General features: G+C 34.0%; 1 protein-coding gene across 1 annotated transcript; it reads right to left on the minus strand.

Annotated features, from left to right (window-relative positions):
- Positions 1 to 1,362: 1,362 nt before the first annotated feature.
- Positions 1,363 to 3,355, minus strand: LOC110820157 (homeobox-leucine zipper protein ATHB-20-like). The gene is made up of 3 exons (XM_022049581.2): positions 2,999 to 3,355; positions 2,518 to 2,900; positions 1,363 to 1,840 (listed from the first exon to the last, which is right to left on the minus strand). Exons 1-3 carry the CDS (start codon positions 3,180 to 3,182, stop codon positions 1,478 to 1,480), a joined length of 930 nt encoding a protein of 309 aa, XP_021905273.1. The 5' UTR covers positions 3,183 to 3,355; the 3' UTR covers positions 1,363 to 1,477.
- Positions 3,356 to 21,843: the final 18,488 nt, after the last annotated feature.

Genomic DNA, 21,843 nt, shown 5'->3' on the forward strand with positions numbered 1-21,843 from the left:
TAAATGAAGGAGTGAGCATACCACAGATCCATCCATATAATATATATATATATATATGGACATAAGATAATAAAAGATTGTTTAAAAGCAAGATTTGTTTAAAATTTTGAGAGTTGACTAATCTGGTAATCATGTGGCTTGTTCAGATAAATTAATCATTCACACTGAATTCATTATACACCCACATCCCTTCCCTTGATATTCCTGTAATCATATCCACAAACATGCCAAGAATTTCGGGTAGTTTCCATCCTGGGGGATCAAATATTAGATTTCATATCAACTAAACCACCTTAACTTAAATTCAAGAAAAAAGTAAGTAACTTTATAAAAGAAATGTGTATGTATATGTACACAGACTATAATGAAATAAAAACACTACATCTATACATATATAGATATAAAGAGCGTGATTACAGTTTGGGTTGATGAAAACAATCAATCCAAAAAAAGTTGAAACATAATTGAGAGAGGGAAGAGAAAGGAGAGAAGTATTCAATGTCAACCTCAAAAGGATAGAGAGATGAGTTGAAAGATTTTATAATAATAAATTAATATTTATAGGGTATTTGAATTGTAAAACATGTAATAATTTTGAAAATAAAAAATAAAAGGTGGTGGCAGCAGGTCACATGGATACCCCCACACACACACACACACACAGAAGTTAGATACTTGGCAATTGTCAGATGAAAAAAAATACAAACGTCTCCTTCAAAACCCTTAAAAAAAAAAAATGACAATCTCCTTCCCTCCATTTGTTTTCTTCTACTCCCATCTCCTTGGCTGCTTTCCTCTTGGAATCTGTGTTTCAGAATCTCTCTTTCTCCTCTTTTTCTTCAATTTTATTTTCTAAATTTCTTCTCCAAAAGCTACCACTTCTATGAAACTTTTACATCTTATCATTATAAAACTCCTGATTCCAATAATTATTATTAGAAAATATGTCTGAAATTAACTGCAATACATATATATTTTATATAGTAGAGAGAATCCTCTTTTTATTTTGAGATTTATAAATTATACTTTTCATGGCCCATGCTATATGCCAGAGCTGGAAACCCACTCAATGGCACATGTACCTTAACCAAACGTATTTCTTTTTTTTTAATTATTATTATTATTATTTATATTTTGCATCATTTCATGATCCAATCAGATGGATAACACTTCATTGAACTGTATTCTATGGAATGGTAATTGTATGATTCAGTGCCAACAAATTCCCCATACAAATTTTCAGCTACCCCACTTGATATTAAATCAAAATATCCTATACACCAATCTACAAACCCCCCACACCCAAAAAAAAATAAACAAAAACAAAAGAGAACAGGAATTGAAACTTGCAGGCAAAAGAAAGAAAAGAAAAACCCTAATTTTCTCATTAATGTTATACTAAACCAAATTAAGCCAGGCTGCATGTAGCAGTAGTAGTTTATGTTTGTTGGGTATTTGGGTTTATAGAGAAGTGGTCTCAATGGAAATTTTGTTGCTGATCAGACCATGGCCAAAACCCTTGTTGCTGATCCTCCATGGGATTGAACATGTTACAGAAGGTTTCTTCTTGTTGAATCATTTGACAATGGAGATCTGATCTTGAAGAAGCTTGAAGTAGTTGAGTCATGCTTGTCGGAGGCCTTATTGATGAAGAAGAAGATAAAAAGTTTCTACCACTTAATTGAGAGGATGAAACAGGACTGCTACTCACCACTGCTGCTGTTCTTGAAATATCTAAGTTTATATCACAACTGCTGTCACTCACATTGCTCCAAGAACCCTGATCAGCTTCTTTCTTGACATTCATCTCATTACAATCTTTGTTTTTCAATGCCAATAACTGCACCAATAGATACAAAATCTTACTGTATATCAACCACTAAAGAAGATTTAATTTATAAAAAGTAATTAAAATGAGAATTGAGAGATAGCATGATTATGATTAATTAATTAATATTTAAACTTTTGCTCCTTAAGTGGTGCTTCTGACACTGACATTTAAGATTTGTGATCAAAGGAAATTATAGTTAATTATCAAATACAACGACTTTTTGACAGACATCTCCAATCTTGGATCACGAATCATTAATCAATGATCAACAGAAATATATATACACATATATATATACCTATATCTACTACTACTACTACTTCTACCTATAGTTGAGATGGGTGCTGTGAAATTTTAGACGGGCGAAAGATAAAAATCTCATGTAACATCTTCAGTGCCATTTCCCTCTATTCATCTTGCAAAGTTTAATTTTCACCCTAAAAGAAAACTGAAATTGATATTTAGAAACTAACATATCCTATTATTACATCTCCTCTGTACTAAAATTGCAGAATGCCATAATTTTCCTTTTTTGATGAAAATGAAGATATAGAGACTAAAATCTGTTGACCCAGTTGTTATTTTCAAAAACTAAACATACCCAGATCAACTACTTGAAAATATCTGATGATTTATAATAATTAATTATAAGATGATACCCAAAAAAAAGTAAATAATTAATTTACCTCTGCATTAAGTTTGTTGTTCTGGGCCTGAAGAGCATCGTTATCAGCCTTGAGTGCTTCAAACTGTTTCTTCAAAATTTCATAATCTTTCTCAAGCTGCTTTGTCTTCCACCTAGCTCTCCTGTTCTGAAACCATATAGCAATTTGCCTTGGCTGCAAACCTAAAGCCTTAGCAAGCTGCATTTTTCTCTCAGGCTCAAGCTTGTTACCCAACTCAAAACTCTTCTCAAGTGCTTTCACTTGCTCCAGGTTAAGCCTTTTCTTCTTCTCCCCACCCTGCAATCCATCATCAGACAACTCATCATCTCCCCCGTGAATCTCCTCACGCTTCTCCACACCCGAAAACGACATCGATCTCTTCATCATGAATCCTCCTCCTCCTCCTGCAACACATAGAGCAATTATTAAGAGTATACATATGTACAGACATGGAGAGAGAGAGAGAGAGAGAGAGAGAGAGAGAGAGAGAGAAAGGGGGTACCATGGAAGAGGTGAGGGGGGCAAGAGGGGAGAGAGGTGGGGGAAGGAGAGTCATCAAGAGGTTGGAACATGAAACCATGGGAGGACGGAAAAGCCATGTCAATAGGGGAAAACATTAAACGATGGAGATTGGATGAGAAAACATTTGATGATGATGATGGATTTGTAGTGGTGTTGACTTGCATATGACTGTATCAGAAATGGTGATGATCATCAGAGATTATTATTATTATAGCTAAGAAGAAGACATGAGAGCTAGGCGGTGATGGGTGCAGAGACTGAAACTACGCCAGCGATTTTTATGTTGAGAGACAGAGAGAAGAAACGAGAGGTGTAAATTGTGTAATATATTGCTCATCGGAGCTTTCGTGGACCCATCCTCTCATATTTTATATATATAGACATGCATATATGTGCTCTGCTTAATTTTTATCTTAATGGTAAAAAAACATCCATTTTGTTTCTTGTAAACCAAAGGAAACACTTGCAGCCTGAACTCAACACAGGTTACTGGGGATTAAGTTGTGTGTGTGTGTACACATACAATGCAGAAAGGTTAAAGTTGGAGAAAGTTTTACTTCTAAAAACACAATAAAAAGTTGAAAATGACTAACTAGCTAGCTGTTAAGATATATTGATGAAGAATCTAATATCAAATCTTGTTTACATTGATATTGAAAAAGAAGTATGAAAAAGATAAACAATTACTTCAAATTACTTGAAGGTTACAAGGGCGTGTTTGGCTGGCGGAACGAAGCCTAAACACGTTTGGGACATTAATATCATCACTAGCTAATATTATTTTATATATAATTGTATTAGACAGTCACTATTTACATAAGATTTAAACAACTTAACCAAAAATAATTGCACAACTAAGAATAATCTTATTCTTAATTAAACAACAACAACAAATTCTTAATTATTTACTTACCAAATAGGCCAAGAAACACCAAATTCATATAATCAGATTTCATCAAGTACCAGAGAGCTTGGATCTTCATTTATTTCTAATTAATTTTAACACTGTCAACTTTCGAGTTGATTAGCAATTAGATAGCTAGCTGGTCTTACCCCTTTTATGGAGTAAAAAATAAAATCTTATTATGTTTTATTTTTATTATGACCAGTCAATTAAATATGCCTAAATATGTTCTTTATCACTTTTTTTTTATTAAAAAAAAAAATTGAGGAAGAGTGTTTTGCATAAACAAAGGAGCCAATAAATTTGGAGATTTTTAGACAACCACAGCAACAACAGAAAAAGACTTTCTTTGTTATGTTAAAATATTTGCTATTTGATTGGAACTCTATAAATTTACCTAGACAAAATTATTTAAAAGAAAGTTTATAAAAAAAAATTAGCAAAACAACTCGTAATAAAGGGCTATCGAGTGAAAAATAGTTTGTGAATCACCATCTGCAATGAAATGTTGAATTCCACTTGTAATTGCCAATTCCATATCAAAGACGAGTGTCGGTACCTCAATTTTTTCAACCCAATTTGGAGATGATATTTATCTCATTCTTACAAATATGACATTGTTTGCCCAATCTCTATGTATTGCACTAAGTCATATCCATCCTCTCGTTCTTAATGAGTATCATAGTTAAGCTTGTATGAGACCTGCAAATATAGAATCAACTACTCCATCTAATTGATTATTACTTATGTGATTCTAGTCTAATATGCACTTGATGGCGTTTTAGCTGCTTTGTTTATAGATCTATACATTTCTTTCTAATCAAATATCCTAAAAGATAGACATGAAGAATGCTTACAATTATTGTCAATGTTAGACAAACCATTTAACATCAAAGTATGTAAAAGTACAAAAATGACATATGGCTACCTCGAAGTGGTTTAATTCCCACAATTGCCTTACATGCTCATAATATTTAAGAGGTGTTTAATGGTTTCATCTGATTGTCCATGCGTAAGACAGTTGTTATCAACATTAACCCATTTTATGGGTTAGAACAACTTATGCACCAATAAATTCTTCCATAGATTCTAGACTAAGTGTTTTGTGCATGGTAAAATATGAGTTTGCCATAACCTCTTAAAGGAAAAATCAAAATTACCTTATGAGGAACTCCCCATAACCAAACATTAATGGGAACATATGGAATAATCTTGTTTTAACTATATAAGACACCCACTTTAAATGGCTCTATATAATTTTTCTAATAGTAGTCACTTGCTTAAGAGGGATATTCAAAATTTGATTAAGCTCAAAAGGTACAAACTTTGAATTAATGGGACATTCCATAATAGTAAGCTTTATTAACTCGGATACCTTATTGGGGTTAGGACTTGATGATCATGGTGACCATACCAAACTACAGGACTGAGAGGGCAATCATTTTTCTATCCTGATAGGGATACTTTATCTAATACTAACTCATCATATTAGTACGTTTCTTATTAAACTTTAGTATACCAATATTGTTCTACATTGGACTTAGTTCAAATAAGGGCTATCTTGAAATCACCATATATAAAATACCTAAAATGCAATAGCTTATGCAAAAGTGAGCTTTTATCATTTTGTTAATGTCCAAACTTGTTTAACAAGCATGGCTAGTTGGAAACTTTAAAAACCTCTAAATTCCATACCCCTTTTCAACTTTACTTGAATATAATTTGTACATACAACCCAATGGATTTTCACCTTACAATTCATAAGCTAATAGATAGAAAATCATATGGGACTTTTGGTTACCTAATATTTTATACTAAGGCAATGTAATTGTAATTTATATTCTAGCAGAGTTATTTTACTAGAAAAAACTAATAAATACAAGTACATCAATTTTAACCCCTTTGATTTAGTAATCTTGTTTTTCTACTTTTTCTCTTGGTTACTCTTATTCTTGTAATTTCATTTATATTTTTTATTCTTATACTTGAACAATCCACTCACAATCTATATATTCATATTGTTTTATGTTTTTCGTATTGTGCATCTAATTCGTGTTCTTTAGCTTGTAATAATCCCTTATCCACCTTGTGACTCATTCTAATTATTTTTCTATTCACCCACCATCATTTTTTCTTAGTTTTGTAAAAAAACTCAAGATGTTTGGACTTTTTATCATAAGTCATATAAAAGTTTATCTTCAATAGAAACAAAGATTGTTATGACAATCCCATGGCATGATCTCTTCGTTAACTAGGAAGAATCATACATGAACAATTCTTTATTTTGTATTTATCTATCTGGTCACTGAAAATATTTAAAACAATAAAAGCATTATCGAACACATAGTTCACTAAATAATGAATTTTAATCGTAAGAAATAAGTCATATCAAGATGATATATCTAGAAATATATCATATCAATCATATACCAAGCCCATTCCTTGACACCTGTTTGTCCACATAAACTTGCACCCCTTAAATCTCATATCAATGAGACTAAAATTAAATAAGACATTGTGAAAATGTTGAAGGTCCATTATCTTACTCAATTATCATATTTTTCATTCTAAGTGATAATCTAACAAAAACGATCCCCTAACATCAAAGATAGTGATACTCGTGCTTTAACATCCATATCAACTCTCATGTGCAATATTTTAGTTAAAGGATTTGACCACTCATAAATACATGTTGACCATATTCTTTTCTAGTCCTTATATCCATATATTAAATCGATGCTAGAGAATGATTACACTTGTGATGTCCTCCCTTTACAAAACATGAAGATCTCATGTTTAATTACTGATAATGACAATATAATTATCATAAACTCTATTCTAGTAGTTAAAATTTCTTTTAAGTTTCATTTCATCCTTTATTTCTTGGCATCCATTAAAATTTGAGAGTAACTATTAGTGCAAAGAGATGGCCTAAGCACCTAATTGTAGGGGACCTCTCGAAGCCCTAAAAATTCCAGCATAAGATACTTATTAGGATTGGAGGTTTACAACCTCTGCAATTGTCAAAGTTTCTATTATCTTTATAGATTGAGATATAGCACCCTTATATTCTCATTTCAAAAGGGTGAAAACAACTTCTAGCATGGAGTTGACTCTTGAGAAAATTATTTACGTGGACCCAACTTATCCTTTGTGTTGTGATGCAAATGAACATGTTGATCACATCTTTAGAATGTGTGCATATGCTGAGATTGTATGGAAGCTTAGTTTACTTCACTATACTCCTAATATTCATGTGAGCTTTTTTGATTGGCTTATGCATTCTTCTAATTCTCTCCCATCGAATGCTTTGATATGGTTTATGAATGTTATACTAGGCACTTAGTAGAGGTATAATCCATGGACATGTAAAGGAACCCAAATCTCACCACATGATTTAATTCAAAAGTTATATATGAATATTAATGAAGTTCAAATTGATCGGGTTATTGTCATTTTCATAATATCATTAGAGTCTTTGATTATTACACAAAGACGTGCTACTTGGAGTTCTCCACTACCACATGTTTTTAAAGTTAACTATGATGTTACTACTATGAGGGATAGTTGTCCAGGACTTAGTATCGTATCTCGTAATTTTAATATTTTTCTTCTATTTTCAACTATTCATAAGATCTATTGATCTATATCTATAGAAATTGTAGAAGCATATGTTATTCTTTTTAGCGTATAGGCAGTATCATGGCTTTGGCCTATGATGTGTGCACATTGAAGGTGACTCCCAATAGGTGGTCAAGTCATTCACATCACAATCTACTCATCGGTCTGAATTAAGATTACTTGTTGATGATTTTTGGTAATCCTTATACCCCTTCAATTTTATTAATACTGCATAGATGTTTAGATATTATAATTTGATAACTCATACTCTAGTTTGTGAGACTCTTTACAATCTAAATTAAAACTATATGGTTTTTGAACTTCCTTCTTTCTTGGCATTGGTATTGTTATAGGATATTGCAACTCTTATTAATTAATCTGATTCTTTAATTGTCAAAAAACAAAAAATAATAATAATAATAATAATGATCTTACTCAAGGGAAATTAATTATCATGATCACCTCCGAAGTTATTCTCAGGCAGTAAAATTGTATAAATAAATAAATCAGTGTGAAAGGACGTGCAAGAAATAAAAATAATTATTTAAAAAAGGAAGAGTTACATATTTATTATCCGTAGCCTTAGGTAACACTAGAGATCATGCATGTGTGACGCGAGGAAACTTGGGCAACATGAAAACCCCAGAATCCAAGGAAAAAAATAATTGGTAATTAATACATATTTGCATTATATATATATATATATATATATACATATGTGTGTGTGTGTGTGTGTATTGTCTATGTATGTTTAACAGTCTTCAATTTTTTTTAAATAAAAAAAAAATAAAGAAAACCAATCGTCCCATAAAAATTAATCTTAGGGGGACCTGACATATACTAAAATAATGAATTTACTCTATTGTAAGTCCTGGCATTGGCTGGAGAAGTTAGCATTCCTTTGTTTTTTCTATATATATATGAGTATTATACAATACTAAACTGTTGTATGTGTAATTAAATATATAATTATTTAACTTCAACAACATTCACCTTTTTGGCCAGTTTGTGCGTATCAAGAATTTTTTACCATGACTTAAAAAGAATAATACTTCTCACTACAATCAATCTAATTAAAGTATAAAATTTATTATTTTATAAATATATTATAAATTAGTGATTATTAATTTATAATAATTTAATTATTAAAATCAAAAATTTAATTAGGGTTATACATGATTAAATTAATTTAAATTTTAATAAATCTGTCATATTTTTATAAGAAATAAATATTTTATAATAATTAAAATATAATTTATTTATTTTTAATTAAAAACAATACTTTCTAGTAGCTTTCCGCGAATATAGGCATGCAATTAGCAAAATTAAACAAGTTTAGAGTTTGTGCTCTGCATTTGTCGATTCTTTAATTTTTTTTTTTAAAAAAAAGTGTTGTACCAACAACATATTTAAGAACTCATGTCCATTATTATTCACGTTTTTTTAATGTTGAGGAAAACTGCTTGTTAAATTTTTAAAATTAATTGTAAAAATTGAAGATATATGCTGGCTACTTTTAATTTTATATATATATACATATATATTCTTATTTTTTATTCAATTAACTTAAACATATACACATTTTATTAAATTTTTTAATAAAAATATTTAAAAAATTACCCGCATCATCAAATAATTAAAACGGTAAGTACCACTTTAAGCACATTTCTTTCAGATTAATTTGTGAATCTACAATATATATGTCGTCCATTAATAAATTAGCAAAATAGTTCTCAACTTTATTTAGGAACCCAATAGAGTAATGTGTCATTTATTTATTTCTTATGAAGGAGAGTTATTAATATTTTGATTTAGTGGGTTAATTTTAATTTTGATTTATTGGGGAGATGGTGGAGTCCTATAATGTATATGTATATATTAATAGTGGCAGTGGGGGGTGGCCTACAACAAAGCTGCTCACATGCTTTATATTGGAAGTTTAGGGATACCCGGTTTGGAATAGGGTGGATCCATGTTATTCCTTGTTACCCTACCTAAAAAAATATATTTATTAAAGAAGAAAGAAAGCACTCTGAATCTTCTCCACATGCCCTACTGCTCCCATGTGCCCTGCCTGCCTCCTCTCTCTTTCTCTTGATGGAGATTCTTTAACCACACTTTTTGTTTCATGTTTTACTGCTTCTTCTCCTCTACACACACACACACCCATATATATATACACTCACACCACTCCATCCTAAACTTGTTACTTTTGATGGTTTATTGTGGAAGAAATTAGAGATCTGTTCATAGCATGTTTTTGAACTAATAAATCTACATAAAGACTATGTAAAATTTCATACTCCTCTTGATATATATATATATCAAGTATCTTCTTATTTGTATTTCTATATAAATTACAATTTGTTTCTAGTGTCCCAAATTGTTTCTTTTAATCACGATCTGTATTATTTCACTCTACGTAATAGAAATAAAAAAAAAAAATTAACCTTAAGACCCTTTTAAAACTTTCAAAAAATAGACAACTTGTTCATGGTTTAATCAATAATCTAAATTTCTAATTTATTTGGTTATAGACCTTTTTGAAATATAAACTTTAAGACACGTTCAAATTTGACATTAAAAGAATTAAAATCAGTAATTACCAATAAATAAATAAAATACCGTAGAAATATACATTTGAGTTTGATTAAATATTTTAAAAGAAAAAGAAGAGAAAATTTGATTCGTCTTTAACATTTTATTAAGTAGTTTAACTAAATCTCAATAAATTTAATAGTTTTTTTTTTTATTTCTTTATTTTTTATTATAATCGTAATAAAAAATTAATTTAGAAACTATTAATATTAGATATGATATTCACTATCTGAACTCATAATACCTCCGATGGTGCTCTCGACGCTAATATGTGATATTAGTAATTTCGATTGCATATATGGAAATAACATCTATAATGTTAATGCATATGGTAGAACCCCTACCTTGTAAGTAATTGAAAATAAAGTCAAAGATCAATTATTGGAACCAATTAATTTACATAAAATGTTCATTTACATACATAATTAGTTATTAAATTAATTAAAACAATATTGTTACTTATTTTTCATCCCTTATAAGTCTCTCACTATTATTATTGATGTTAAAATAATATCCAAATTCATATTCTTTGTCTTCTAGATTTTCTAGTGAATTTATATTATTAGTTCATCACACTTTACTATAATATATATTTTAATTAAGTATTGAAGTATATGTCTTTTAAATATATTCTTAACAGTTACTTTTTCACTCTTTTAATATACTTTTTTATTTAACATAATTAATTATATAATCCCTACCTGAAAAAAAATTTAATTCATATATATATATATATATATATATATATGCATACTAAGCACTGGAGAGCCTGCTTCTATTCTTGTACAAGTGGTTGGTATGGGCTTGAAATAGAGTAAAAATCTATGAGTACTTTCAGCTAACAGCCCATGAAATTGTTGGGCCTTCCATTAAAATATATTAGAACTAATTTGGGCTTGTTTTTCATTTTAATTTCGGTAAAAACATTTGGGTTTGAAAAGATATGATAGAGCTATATATGTAAGTAATTTATATTTACTTTTTAGTTATAAATTAATTAAAAAAATTCCTCAGGAAAAATATACATTTATCATCATTGAGTTAATTAAACATTTATCAACAATTAATAGTCCAGGTACGTGTTAATTAATGTAATAATAAATTAAGGTGGAAACAAAAAAAAAAAAAAAAAAAAAAAAACACTTTTTTTCTCTTTGTTAATGCAATCATTTGTTAGATAATATAAGTATTATATAAATACTTAATTCAAAACATAAAAATTAAAATAATAATACAATAATGAGGGATGATAAGTAATCAAGAGTAAAAGGGTATTTATTTTGTATAAAGTTCAAATAATTGTTGACAAATGTTTAATTAACTCATAACTATGTATTTTTATAATAGAAAACATAATGAAATAGAAATAAAAAAAAAAAAAAGAACACATTATCCTCTAAAAAGGTTTGTATTATGATTAGTTTTATTAATTACAGATTAGAAAATGAATTATTATTTTATGGATCAACTGTTCATTTAATCACTATTTTTCAATGGAACTCAATAATTTACGAAAGCTTCATAAATTGAGGTCAGGATCATTAAAACAGTAATGAAAAATAATTATATTTGCAGACATATACGTGTGTGTTCATGAAATGAAGGCGGGGATAGATAGCGAAATTAGGGTTTGAGACTGCTATGGGTAATAATATGAACGAACACAAATTCCAAAAGTTGAGGTTGACTGCAGTCCCTACCATTTGACTAATGCCTTGGTTGAATTTTATGAAGTAAAAACTGGAACAAGTTTTCTATTCATAAAAACGCGGGTTAGTGGATGCCCTGAATTTGGATTAGAAAACCGACATTCCATTTTCCGACCATCCAAACACCAACTACCTCTAAACAATTCATCCCCACGTTTACCTAATTAAAAAAAGGTGGTCAAACATTTATGTAATTAACTAATTGATAATTACCCAATTAAGCATTAAATTGAATTAGTGGGTTTGTTAATTCAGATTTGAGGGTTAAGTGACTGGCACACACGTCGTAAATTGCAGGCTTGGCATTAGCAATTGGCAGGTTTGTGTTGTAGGGCAAAGTTAAATAAAAACAAAAAGAAAATGTTTAAAAAGTTATTTGTATTGGCATTGCTGAAATTAAACATGTCATCAAATCATTTGAGGGTGGTTGAGTTTATTGACGGGGGGGACTATTTTTTATTCACAAGTGTTTTTTTTTTTTTTTCTTTTTCCTTTTTCAGTTCGTGATTTGTATCTATCAACAATATATGTATGTTTTATTTATTTTCTTAGTGGTACAATGAACTTTTCTAACTAGCCTTTTTTAAGTGAAAGAATAATTTGAGAAGTACGTGTAAGATAAAAGGTGCAAGCTATAATTTTCACAAGTTTATAAAATTACAAAAGAACATGTGCAGAAATCAAAAATTGTTACTAATGAATTCCGAGAGTATTAAACTCTACAAAAAAATAAAAAAAAAAAAAAGTAAATAAGAATTTTTCACCTTGTTTGATTTTTGTCGATTGTTTTAACTATATCGACTCTTACAAAGACTTGAGTTAAAATTTATTTATCAAAACCTCATTATTTTACCTAGATAATAATATTGCTGAGTGTGTTGGGTTCGAAATTATTCGAGCTAATTAACTTATTTTTAGAAAGAAAAAAAAAAAGTTCGTCAAGTTTAACATGCTTCGTACATATATTAAATATTAGATTGATTTGCAGGGAGATATACAGCATCATACCGAATGGTATGATAATTTTGTAGGGGAATACAAAGTTTACTAAGAAGTGATTGTGGTCAATTAATTTTTGCAATTGCATTTTTTACAACTTTATATTTCCTTTCTATAGAAAATCATTCAATTGTTTGCTACTTCTTTGTCCGACCAAGATATTAAAATTCTTTCTCATTCTATTAGGATGTACTCACTTATTGAGCATCTATCATCATGACTTTCTCCCAATCCACAGCAAAAAAATATATCGAAGAGAATATTTTTAAGACCGAAATGCAATGTTCTTTTATGTATCGAAGAAATTTTTTTGACAACATTTTAACAATTAGTAGTAAAGGATGTAACGGCCCCGAAAATTTAAATGAAATATACGTATTAAAAATGTCAAATGCGAAAACGTAATAAAATTTTTTATTAACATCCCTTACACAATAACAAAAACGTACTCAAAATATGAAATTAAAAACTAACTAAGAGAGATACTCGAAATAAAAACTATAAATATAACTATAAAGTCCTTAGGCGTTCCCTTCGCCGTCTTCCTGTGCAACGGGCTCGGGAACAACGTCTCCCTGATCTGAAATGGTTAAAGAATGAATGAGCTACACCAGCCCAGTAAAGACATCACACTATCTCACCGCCACAGAAGTAAAGGTGGGTAGAAAACAAAAATGACCAATGGAGCATCATTTATAACAAATTCATTAATCAGTAATAAAATCTTTTACTGTCCACTTACCTCGGCGAGATCCATGAAAATAATAATTTTATAATATCATGAAATCATACACACTTTATAACATAACATATATCACACCTTTACATTTCAGTCATCAGGAAACAGATTTCCTCTTTTACCAGCCTACTAGTATTCCTGAGGATCCATAAGGGATCCCCTCTACACGTGAACCATTAACATTTACAACCTGATTCCAAGGCCGTCCCCATACCCCGTCCGGTATGGGCGCCAAAACCATGAACCTCAATATTCCGTCCGGTATGAGGGTGAAACGGGCCGTCCCCATACCCCGTCTGGTATGGGTGCCAAAACACATAAGATCTCCATACCCCGTTCGGTATGAGAGACCACTTTCCCGGTAGGGTTCCCTACGGACCCGGTCCATCCACCATCTCCAAGGATATCTAGTCAGGCTGTCTACATTATTCATTTATCAATTCACATAACCTTTTTGCTTTTTTCCTTGATCTCAATCATCCAATCACACACAATATGTAACCCAGTAATTGACACCAAATAAGACAACACAGTATCGAGTTAATCATAATATCAACTATAATAAAAGAAATCATGATTTATGCATACAAGATCATAAAATAAATACATCAGACATCATGCTGCATTTAATACTGAAAATTAGATCAAACAATAACAGACCAACACTGTATTAGACTCGGGCTCCATTGGCAACCTTAGTCAATTATACATCTATAAAGTCATACAGTATAGTTTAATTATTTATTTAGCTTTAATACCGTAATAGGAAATAGGGTGAGGGGTCCTTACTCGTTTCGGGGTCTGAATTCGACTCTACAGTGCGCATACAGGCTGTCCCGAATTTTTCTGAATTTTTTCTGGGAAACTGAAACGCACTACCGGTACCTGCACGTGTCCCAAAAAATCCCAAATCAGATCTAGGGCCTCTTTCAGCCAATATCGCAATTCTGGCATAGCGGCTCCGCCGTGCTCCGGCGATGGCAATTCGCCTCGGATTGGCCGTTTTCGGCCGAATTCGGCCACACTTGCATCGGTCACTGTGATAAAACAACCCTAGGAACCTCGATGGGCCAAAAAATCACGAAAAACTGAAACTTACCAGCGGCGGTGCTCTCGGGTGCGGCGGCTCCTCCGACGTGAGTTGCGTTTTGATGTTTGGCTCCGATCAACCTGTAGAGAAAAGAACAGTGATCACAGTGGTATAAAAATCGCATCGAACGGAGGCCGGGAAGGGCCTCATCGGAGGCAAAAACTAAGAAGGGGCGCGGCGCCGCCGCTGGGCTTCGGCTAGGTTTTCCGGCCGTTTGGCCTATGGTTGGGCTCTGGTTTGGCCATAGGCAGACTCAACATCGAAAAACGAGCAAGGGAGAGAAAATTTACCTCGATCGGCGGTCGGAAACTTCCCCGGTGGTGCGGCGGGTGGCGGCGGCCAACTCCTCCGGCATCTGGTCCTTCTTCTCCGGCGAGGCACTGGCGGCTAGGGTTTTTGTGGTCAAGTGTGGGTGGGGTTATTTATACCCTTTGCCTTTTAATCTTAACTGTCCATTAAGATTAAATCTGGACCGTTCGATCGCGATTTAATTAGGATTAAATCTGGACCGCCCATCGCGATGCAATCTGGACCGTCCTTTTCTGATTGAATCTGGGTCGTCCGTGCACATGAATCTGGGCCATCCGTGCACGTGAATCTGGGCCGTCCGTGCGCGTGAATCTGGGACGTCCATGCACACGTTTGATCTGGGCCGTCCGATCGGCGCATGCGGATCGCTCACGTGGCCCGTCCCCTGGTCAGCGTTTCCTTGCCACGCGGCATCCTGGTTGGCCGGGGCTGCTGACCAGGCCGCTGACGTGGCTGCTGACATGGTATAATTTTTTTAAATTGCGTTTTGACCTCCGATTTCTGATTTTCTTTCCAAAAACACCCCTAAAATCAAAATTTTCACCCATTTTTTCCAAAATCAATTTCAATTAAATCCAAATAATATTTTACCCAATTTTATCATTATTATTATTTTTATTTTTCATTAAATTAAATTAAATTGAAATAAATTAAATAAAAATCAAATAAATAAAAATAATAAAATATAATTTTATCTCACTTGGGTGTTACAACTCTCCCCCCTTAAAGAAATTTGGTCATCCAAATTTGTCTCTTACTCTTGGTCGAACAAATGGGGATACTGGGCTCTAAATTCTGATTCTAGCTCCCAAATAGCCTCCTTGGACGTGTGGTTCTGCCACACGACCTTTACAAATGATATTTCCCGGTTGCAGAGTATTCTGCTCTTTCGGTCCGTGATACCGACTGGTACTTCTTCATAAGACAAGTCCTCTTGGAATGGAAGCGGTTCATGAGCCAAGACATGAGAAGGGTCCGGGTTGTACTCACGTAGCATGGATACGTGGAGCACGTTGTGGACTCTGGAGAGCTTTGGAGGCAGTGCTAGTCTGTAGGCAACAGTACCAATCATGTCTAAGATTTCAAAGGGTCCAACATATCGGGGGTTTAATTTTTTCCTCCTGCCGAACCTACTAATTCCCTTGAAAAAAGTGACCTTAAGAAAAACCTGGTCGCCTTTCTCAAACGCTAGGTCTCTCCTCCGGGTATCTGCATAACTCTTCTACCTACTCTGAGCTGTCTAAATGTTCTTCTTGATTTTAACTATCTTGAACGTGGTCTCCTCTACCAACTCCAGGCCGAACAATCTTCTATCACCCACTTCCTCCCAGCAAATCGGTGATCTGCACAGGCGCCCATATAACGCCTCATATGGAGCCATGCCGATGTTTGCTTGGTAGCTGTTGTTGTAGGCAAACTCTATCAGGGGTAAATGGTCGTCCCAATGGCCCCCGGAGACAAGGACACAAGCTCGGAGCATATCCTCAAGCGTACGAATTGTCCTCTCTGATTGTCCATCAGTCTGGGGATGGAAAGCAGTACTAAGAGACAGCTTTGTTCCCATAGCTTGCTGGAAGCTACTCCAAAACCGAGAAGTGAACCTAGGATCCCTGTCGGACACTACTGTCACTAGAACCCCATGCAATATGACTATCTTCCGGATATACATCCTTGCCACCTTGTCCAATGAATCGGTCATCCTGATGGCTAGGAAGTGGGAAGACTTGGTAAGTCGGTCAACGATTACCCATATGGCATCATGTCCTGAACGTGCCTTGGGTAGCCCCGATACGAAGTCCATGGTGATATGTTCCTACTTCCACTCTGGGATCGGTAAAGGCTGAAGTAACCCACCTGGGCGCTGATGCTCTACCTTGACCTGCTGACATACCAAGCATTTAGATACAAAGTCGGCTATGTCTCTCTTCATCCCATGCCACTAAAACCGGGGTCGCATGCTTTCGTACATTTTGGTGCTTCCGGGATGTATGGCAAACTTCGAGCTATGGGACTCCATCATGACGTCCCTTTTTAACTCACTGTCATCTGGGACACACACCCTGTCTTGGAAACGAAGTAATCCATCGGCAGAGATTAGAAATTCTAAGCTCCCTCCCTGTTCTGCATCATTCCTGCGGGCCACCAGGGCGGGGTCAACTGTCTGGGCTTCCCTTATTCTCTGGATTAACTCGGGCTGGACTGTCAGGCGGCCCAAACATGTTACTCTCCTCAGATCATGAAGTCGAATCTGTTGCGTGGTCCTAATTGGTCTACATTCTGAACCATCAAATGGGCTAAGATACCTGCACTTTTCCTGCTGAGGGCATCTACTACCACGTTGCCCTTACCCGGATGGTATAAGATGTCACAATCATAGTCCTTAAGGAGTTCCATCCACCTTCTCTTACACATGTTGAGATCCTTCTGAGTGAATATGTGTTTCAAACTCTTGTGATCGGTATAGATTTGAAAGGTCTCTCCGTACAAATAATGGCACCAGGTTTTCAAGGCATGAATGATCGCGGCAAGCTCCAAGTCATGGGTGGGATAGTTCTTCTCATGATTCTTTAACTGTCTGTACCCGTATGCTATAACCTTTCCATGCTGCATCAGGACACAACCCAGGCCCAGATCGGAGGCATCACTATAAACTGTATATCCTCCCGATCCACTCGGTAAAGCCAGCACGGGTGCAGTGGTCAGCCGCTTCTTTAATTCTGAAAAAATTCTTTCGCAGTCTTCATTCCACTCAAACTTGGCATTCTTCTTTGTGAGTCGGGTTAGAGGAGCTGCTAGACTAGAAATCCTTCAACGAACCTGTGATAATAACCTGCCATTCCCAGGAAGCTACAGATTTCTTTAACTGATGTCAGCTTCTCCCAGCCAAGTACCGCTTCAACTTTTTCGGGATTCACTGATACCCCTTCCTTCGATATGATGTGTTCTAGGAAGGCGGTCTGCTCAAGCCAGAATCCACACTCGCATATAACCCCTTGTTTCTAAGAACCTGCAAAACTTGGGCCAGAGGGTGAGCATGTTCTTCTCTGCTTTTTGAGTAGACTAAGATATCATCGATAAACATGATGACAAATTGATCCAAGAACTCTCTAAAGACCCTGTTCATCAGATCCATAAAGATTGTCGGGGCATTGGTTAGCCCGAATGGCATGACTAGGAACTCATAGTGTCCGTACCTGGTTCGGAAGGCCGTCTTGGGGATGTCTTCTGTTCTTATCTTCACCTGATGGTAACCTGATCGTAGGTCTATTTTAGAGAAGACCTGTGCACTCTGCAACTGATCAAAGAGTTCATCAATCCGGGGAAGGGGATACTTGTTTTTTATCGTGACCTTGTTCAATCCCCTGTAATCAATGCACAGTCTCAACGTTCCATCTCTCTTCTTTGCAAAAGTGACTCCAGCACCCCAATGGGACATACTGTGTATAATAAAATCACTATCTTGCAATTCAGTGATCTGTTTCCTCAACTCTTCCATCTCAATGCAGCTCATACGGTAAGGAACAATCGAAATGGGTTGGGTACTTGGCTGTAGGTCTATAGTGAACTCGACTTCTCTGTCCACTGGCAGACCGGGCAGTTCGTCCAGAAAAATATCTGGGAAGTTTCGAACTACCGGAATCTCTTGAACACAAATTTAGCTTTAATACCGTGATAGGAAATAGGGTGAGGGGTCCTTACTCGTTTCGGGGTCTGAATTCGACTCTACAGTGTGCCTACAAGCTATCCCTAATTTCTCTGAATTTTTTTCGAGAAACTGAAACGTACTACCGGTACCTGCACGTGTCCCAAAAAATTTCAAATCAGACCTAGGGCCCCTTTCGGCCAATATCGTAATTCGCCTCGGGTTGGCCGTTTTCGACCGAATTCGGCCACACTTACCGCAGTGCCGGAATTGCGATATTGGCCGAAAGGGGCCCTAGGTTTGATTTGGGAATTTTTGGGACACGTGCAGGTACCGGTAGTGCGTTTCAGTTTTCTAGAAAAAATTCAGAGAAATTAGGGACAGCCTGTAGGCGCACTGTAAAGTCCAATTCAAACCCCGAAACAAGTAAGGACCCCTCACCCTATTTTCTATTACGGTATTAAAGCTAAATAAATAATTAAACTATACTGTATGACTTTATAGATGTATAATTGACTAAGGTTGCCAATGGAGCCCGAGTCTAATACAGTGTTGGTCTGTTATTGTTTGATCTAATTTTCAGTATTAAATGCAGCATGATGTCTGATGTATTTATTTTATGGTCTCGTATGCATGAATCATGATTTCTTTTATTATAGTTGATATTATGATTAACCCGATACTGTGTTGTCTTATTTGGTGTCGATGACTGGGTTACATGTTGTGTGTGATTGGATGATTGAGATCAAGGAAAAAGGCAAAAAGGTTATGTGAATTGATAAATGGATAATGTGGACAGCCTGACTAGATATCCTGGGAGATGGTGGACGGACCGGGTCCGTAGGGAACCTTACCGGGAAAGTGGTCTCTTATACCGGACGGGGTATGGAGACTTTATTTATTTTGGCGCCTATACCGGACGGGGTATGGGGACGGCCTGTTTCACCCTCATACAAGACGGGGTATTGAGGTTCATGATTTTGGCGCCCATACTGGACGGGGTATGGGGACAGCCCTGGAATCAGGTTGTAAATGTTAATGATTCACGTGTAGAGGGGACCCCCTATGGATCCCCAAGGATACTAGTAGGCTGGTAAAAGAGGAAATCTGTTTCCTGATGACTGAAATGTAAAGGTGTGATATATGTTATGTTATAAAGTGTGTATCATTTTATGATATTATAAAGTTATTGTTTTCATGGATCTCGCCGAGATAAGTGGACAGTAAAAGATTTTATTACTGATTAATGAATTTGTTATAAATGATGCTCTATTGGTCATTTTTGTTTTCTACCCACCTTTACTTCCGTGGCGGTGAGATAGTGTGATGTCTTTATTGGGCTGATGTAGCTCATTCCTTATTTAACCATTTCAGATCACGGAGACGTTATTTCCAAGCCCGTTCCATAGGAAGACGGCGAAGGGGACGCCTAAGGACTTTATAGTTATATTTATAGTTTTTATTTCGAATATCTCTCTTAGTTAGTTTTTAATTTCACGTTTTGAGTATGTTTTGGTTATTGTGTAAGGGATGTTAATCAAAATTTTTATTACGCTTCCGCATTTGACATTTTTAATACATATATTTCATTTAAATTTCCGGGGCCGTTATAAAGGATATGCAGAAATTTACAAAATTGATGCATATTATAGGGCCCTATTATTTGGTGGTAAAATTTTGGATCTTGAAAAGGAGCACCACTTATTTTAGTCAGAACAAAAAATAAAAAATAAAAAATAAGCGCAGGAGTGGAGCACTATATATTCTATCGTGTTTGTTTTGATAAGTAGATATTGCAAGTGCTTAATTGGAGCAACTGAAGCTCATTTTTTAACCATGTTGTTTCCTTACCAAGAAGAACCTTAATCTACCAAAAAGTTAGCAGCAAAAGTAGACTTGAGGTAATAATTAGTTCAGTTGTAAATTTTGAAGAAGTACCAATTATAAGTATGTTATCAAACATAAACAAGAACAAACATAGTTGCACTCATTGGGTGATAAATAAAAAAATGTGATAAACTTATATATAGAGAAACCTTTTGATATAGAAATTTAATTAGCTTCGTAAACTAGGCTCGTGAAGCCTGTCAGAATGTCTTCTCCAAATTTACCTACATATAAAAGAATTTCTTTGTCAATAAAGCCACTTAATTAGGAATATAGGTGGTCTTTATGAACATCAAAAATAAAAAAATAATAAAAAGATCAATCTAAGATATCTCTTACTGTACTTATATTACTAGAGTTATGACAAGTTTAATTGTTGTGAACTTTACTGTACAATTAAAAAAAAAATTATATGGTATAAGTCTTTTCTTCACCAGTATTATTTGCTAATGAACAAAGCTTTAAACTTGTTCAAAGAAACGTCTATTTATTACTAACCAAAATACACTGCTAGGATAAGGAACAACATCTCATGTTTTGTGTAAGTAATTACACATGGTATTCTTCAATTTTAGATATCACTTAGGTTAAGAATACGTGGAAAACGTATGAGGAAGATTGTTTAGTAAATGTATTTATTATTTGGATTTAGGTCTCAGTATTAGATTGTAGATATGAGTAATGGTGAGTCAATTGAGGGTTCAATATAAGGACTTTAGTTAATAAGATTGACAATAAGGTTAGACATAGCCATGTGAGGATTAAGGATAATAAATTTATGGGATGTTTGTAGTCAGGAATTTAATAGTTGAATGTGATATGGAAATATGATTTAAAGTAGGATATGAGGAATTCATGGGTATGATGTGCAACATACAAATTGTTGCCTTATATATGAAAGAATGATATTCATAATGGTAAATTGAGCTGCCAAGATAAGCACATATTATGGAATGGAAAAAAAAAATTATGAGTGTCATAAATTTAATAATGGAAAGACTTTACAACTAAAGACCTTAAAAAAGAGTAATCAAAATTCTTATAAAATAAAGAGGAATAAGGAGATGTCATTTATAGAATAGGAGATGAACATATATTAATTGCTGTTACATTGGTAAAATAGGATAAAAACCTCCACAAGACTAATAAATTTAAAAATTTTAGAGCTGTCATTGATATTCTAATAAAATCGGATGTAACATAAATTAAGGTTCACTGTAAAAAAAATTCTGTTGCGATTCCAAATCTTTAAAGTTTTATGGGTATGAAAAGTGTTACACTTCTATTTTGAATTGAGCTACTGGTTGTGATTAGTATTCTTTATCT

Source organism: Carica papaya, chromosome 1 (genome assembly GCF_054855325.1).
Source record: "Carica papaya isolate Zhongbai chromosome 1, ASM5485532v1, whole genome shotgun sequence".
NCBI lineage: Eukaryota > Viridiplantae > Streptophyta > Magnoliopsida > Brassicales > Caricaceae > Carica > Carica papaya.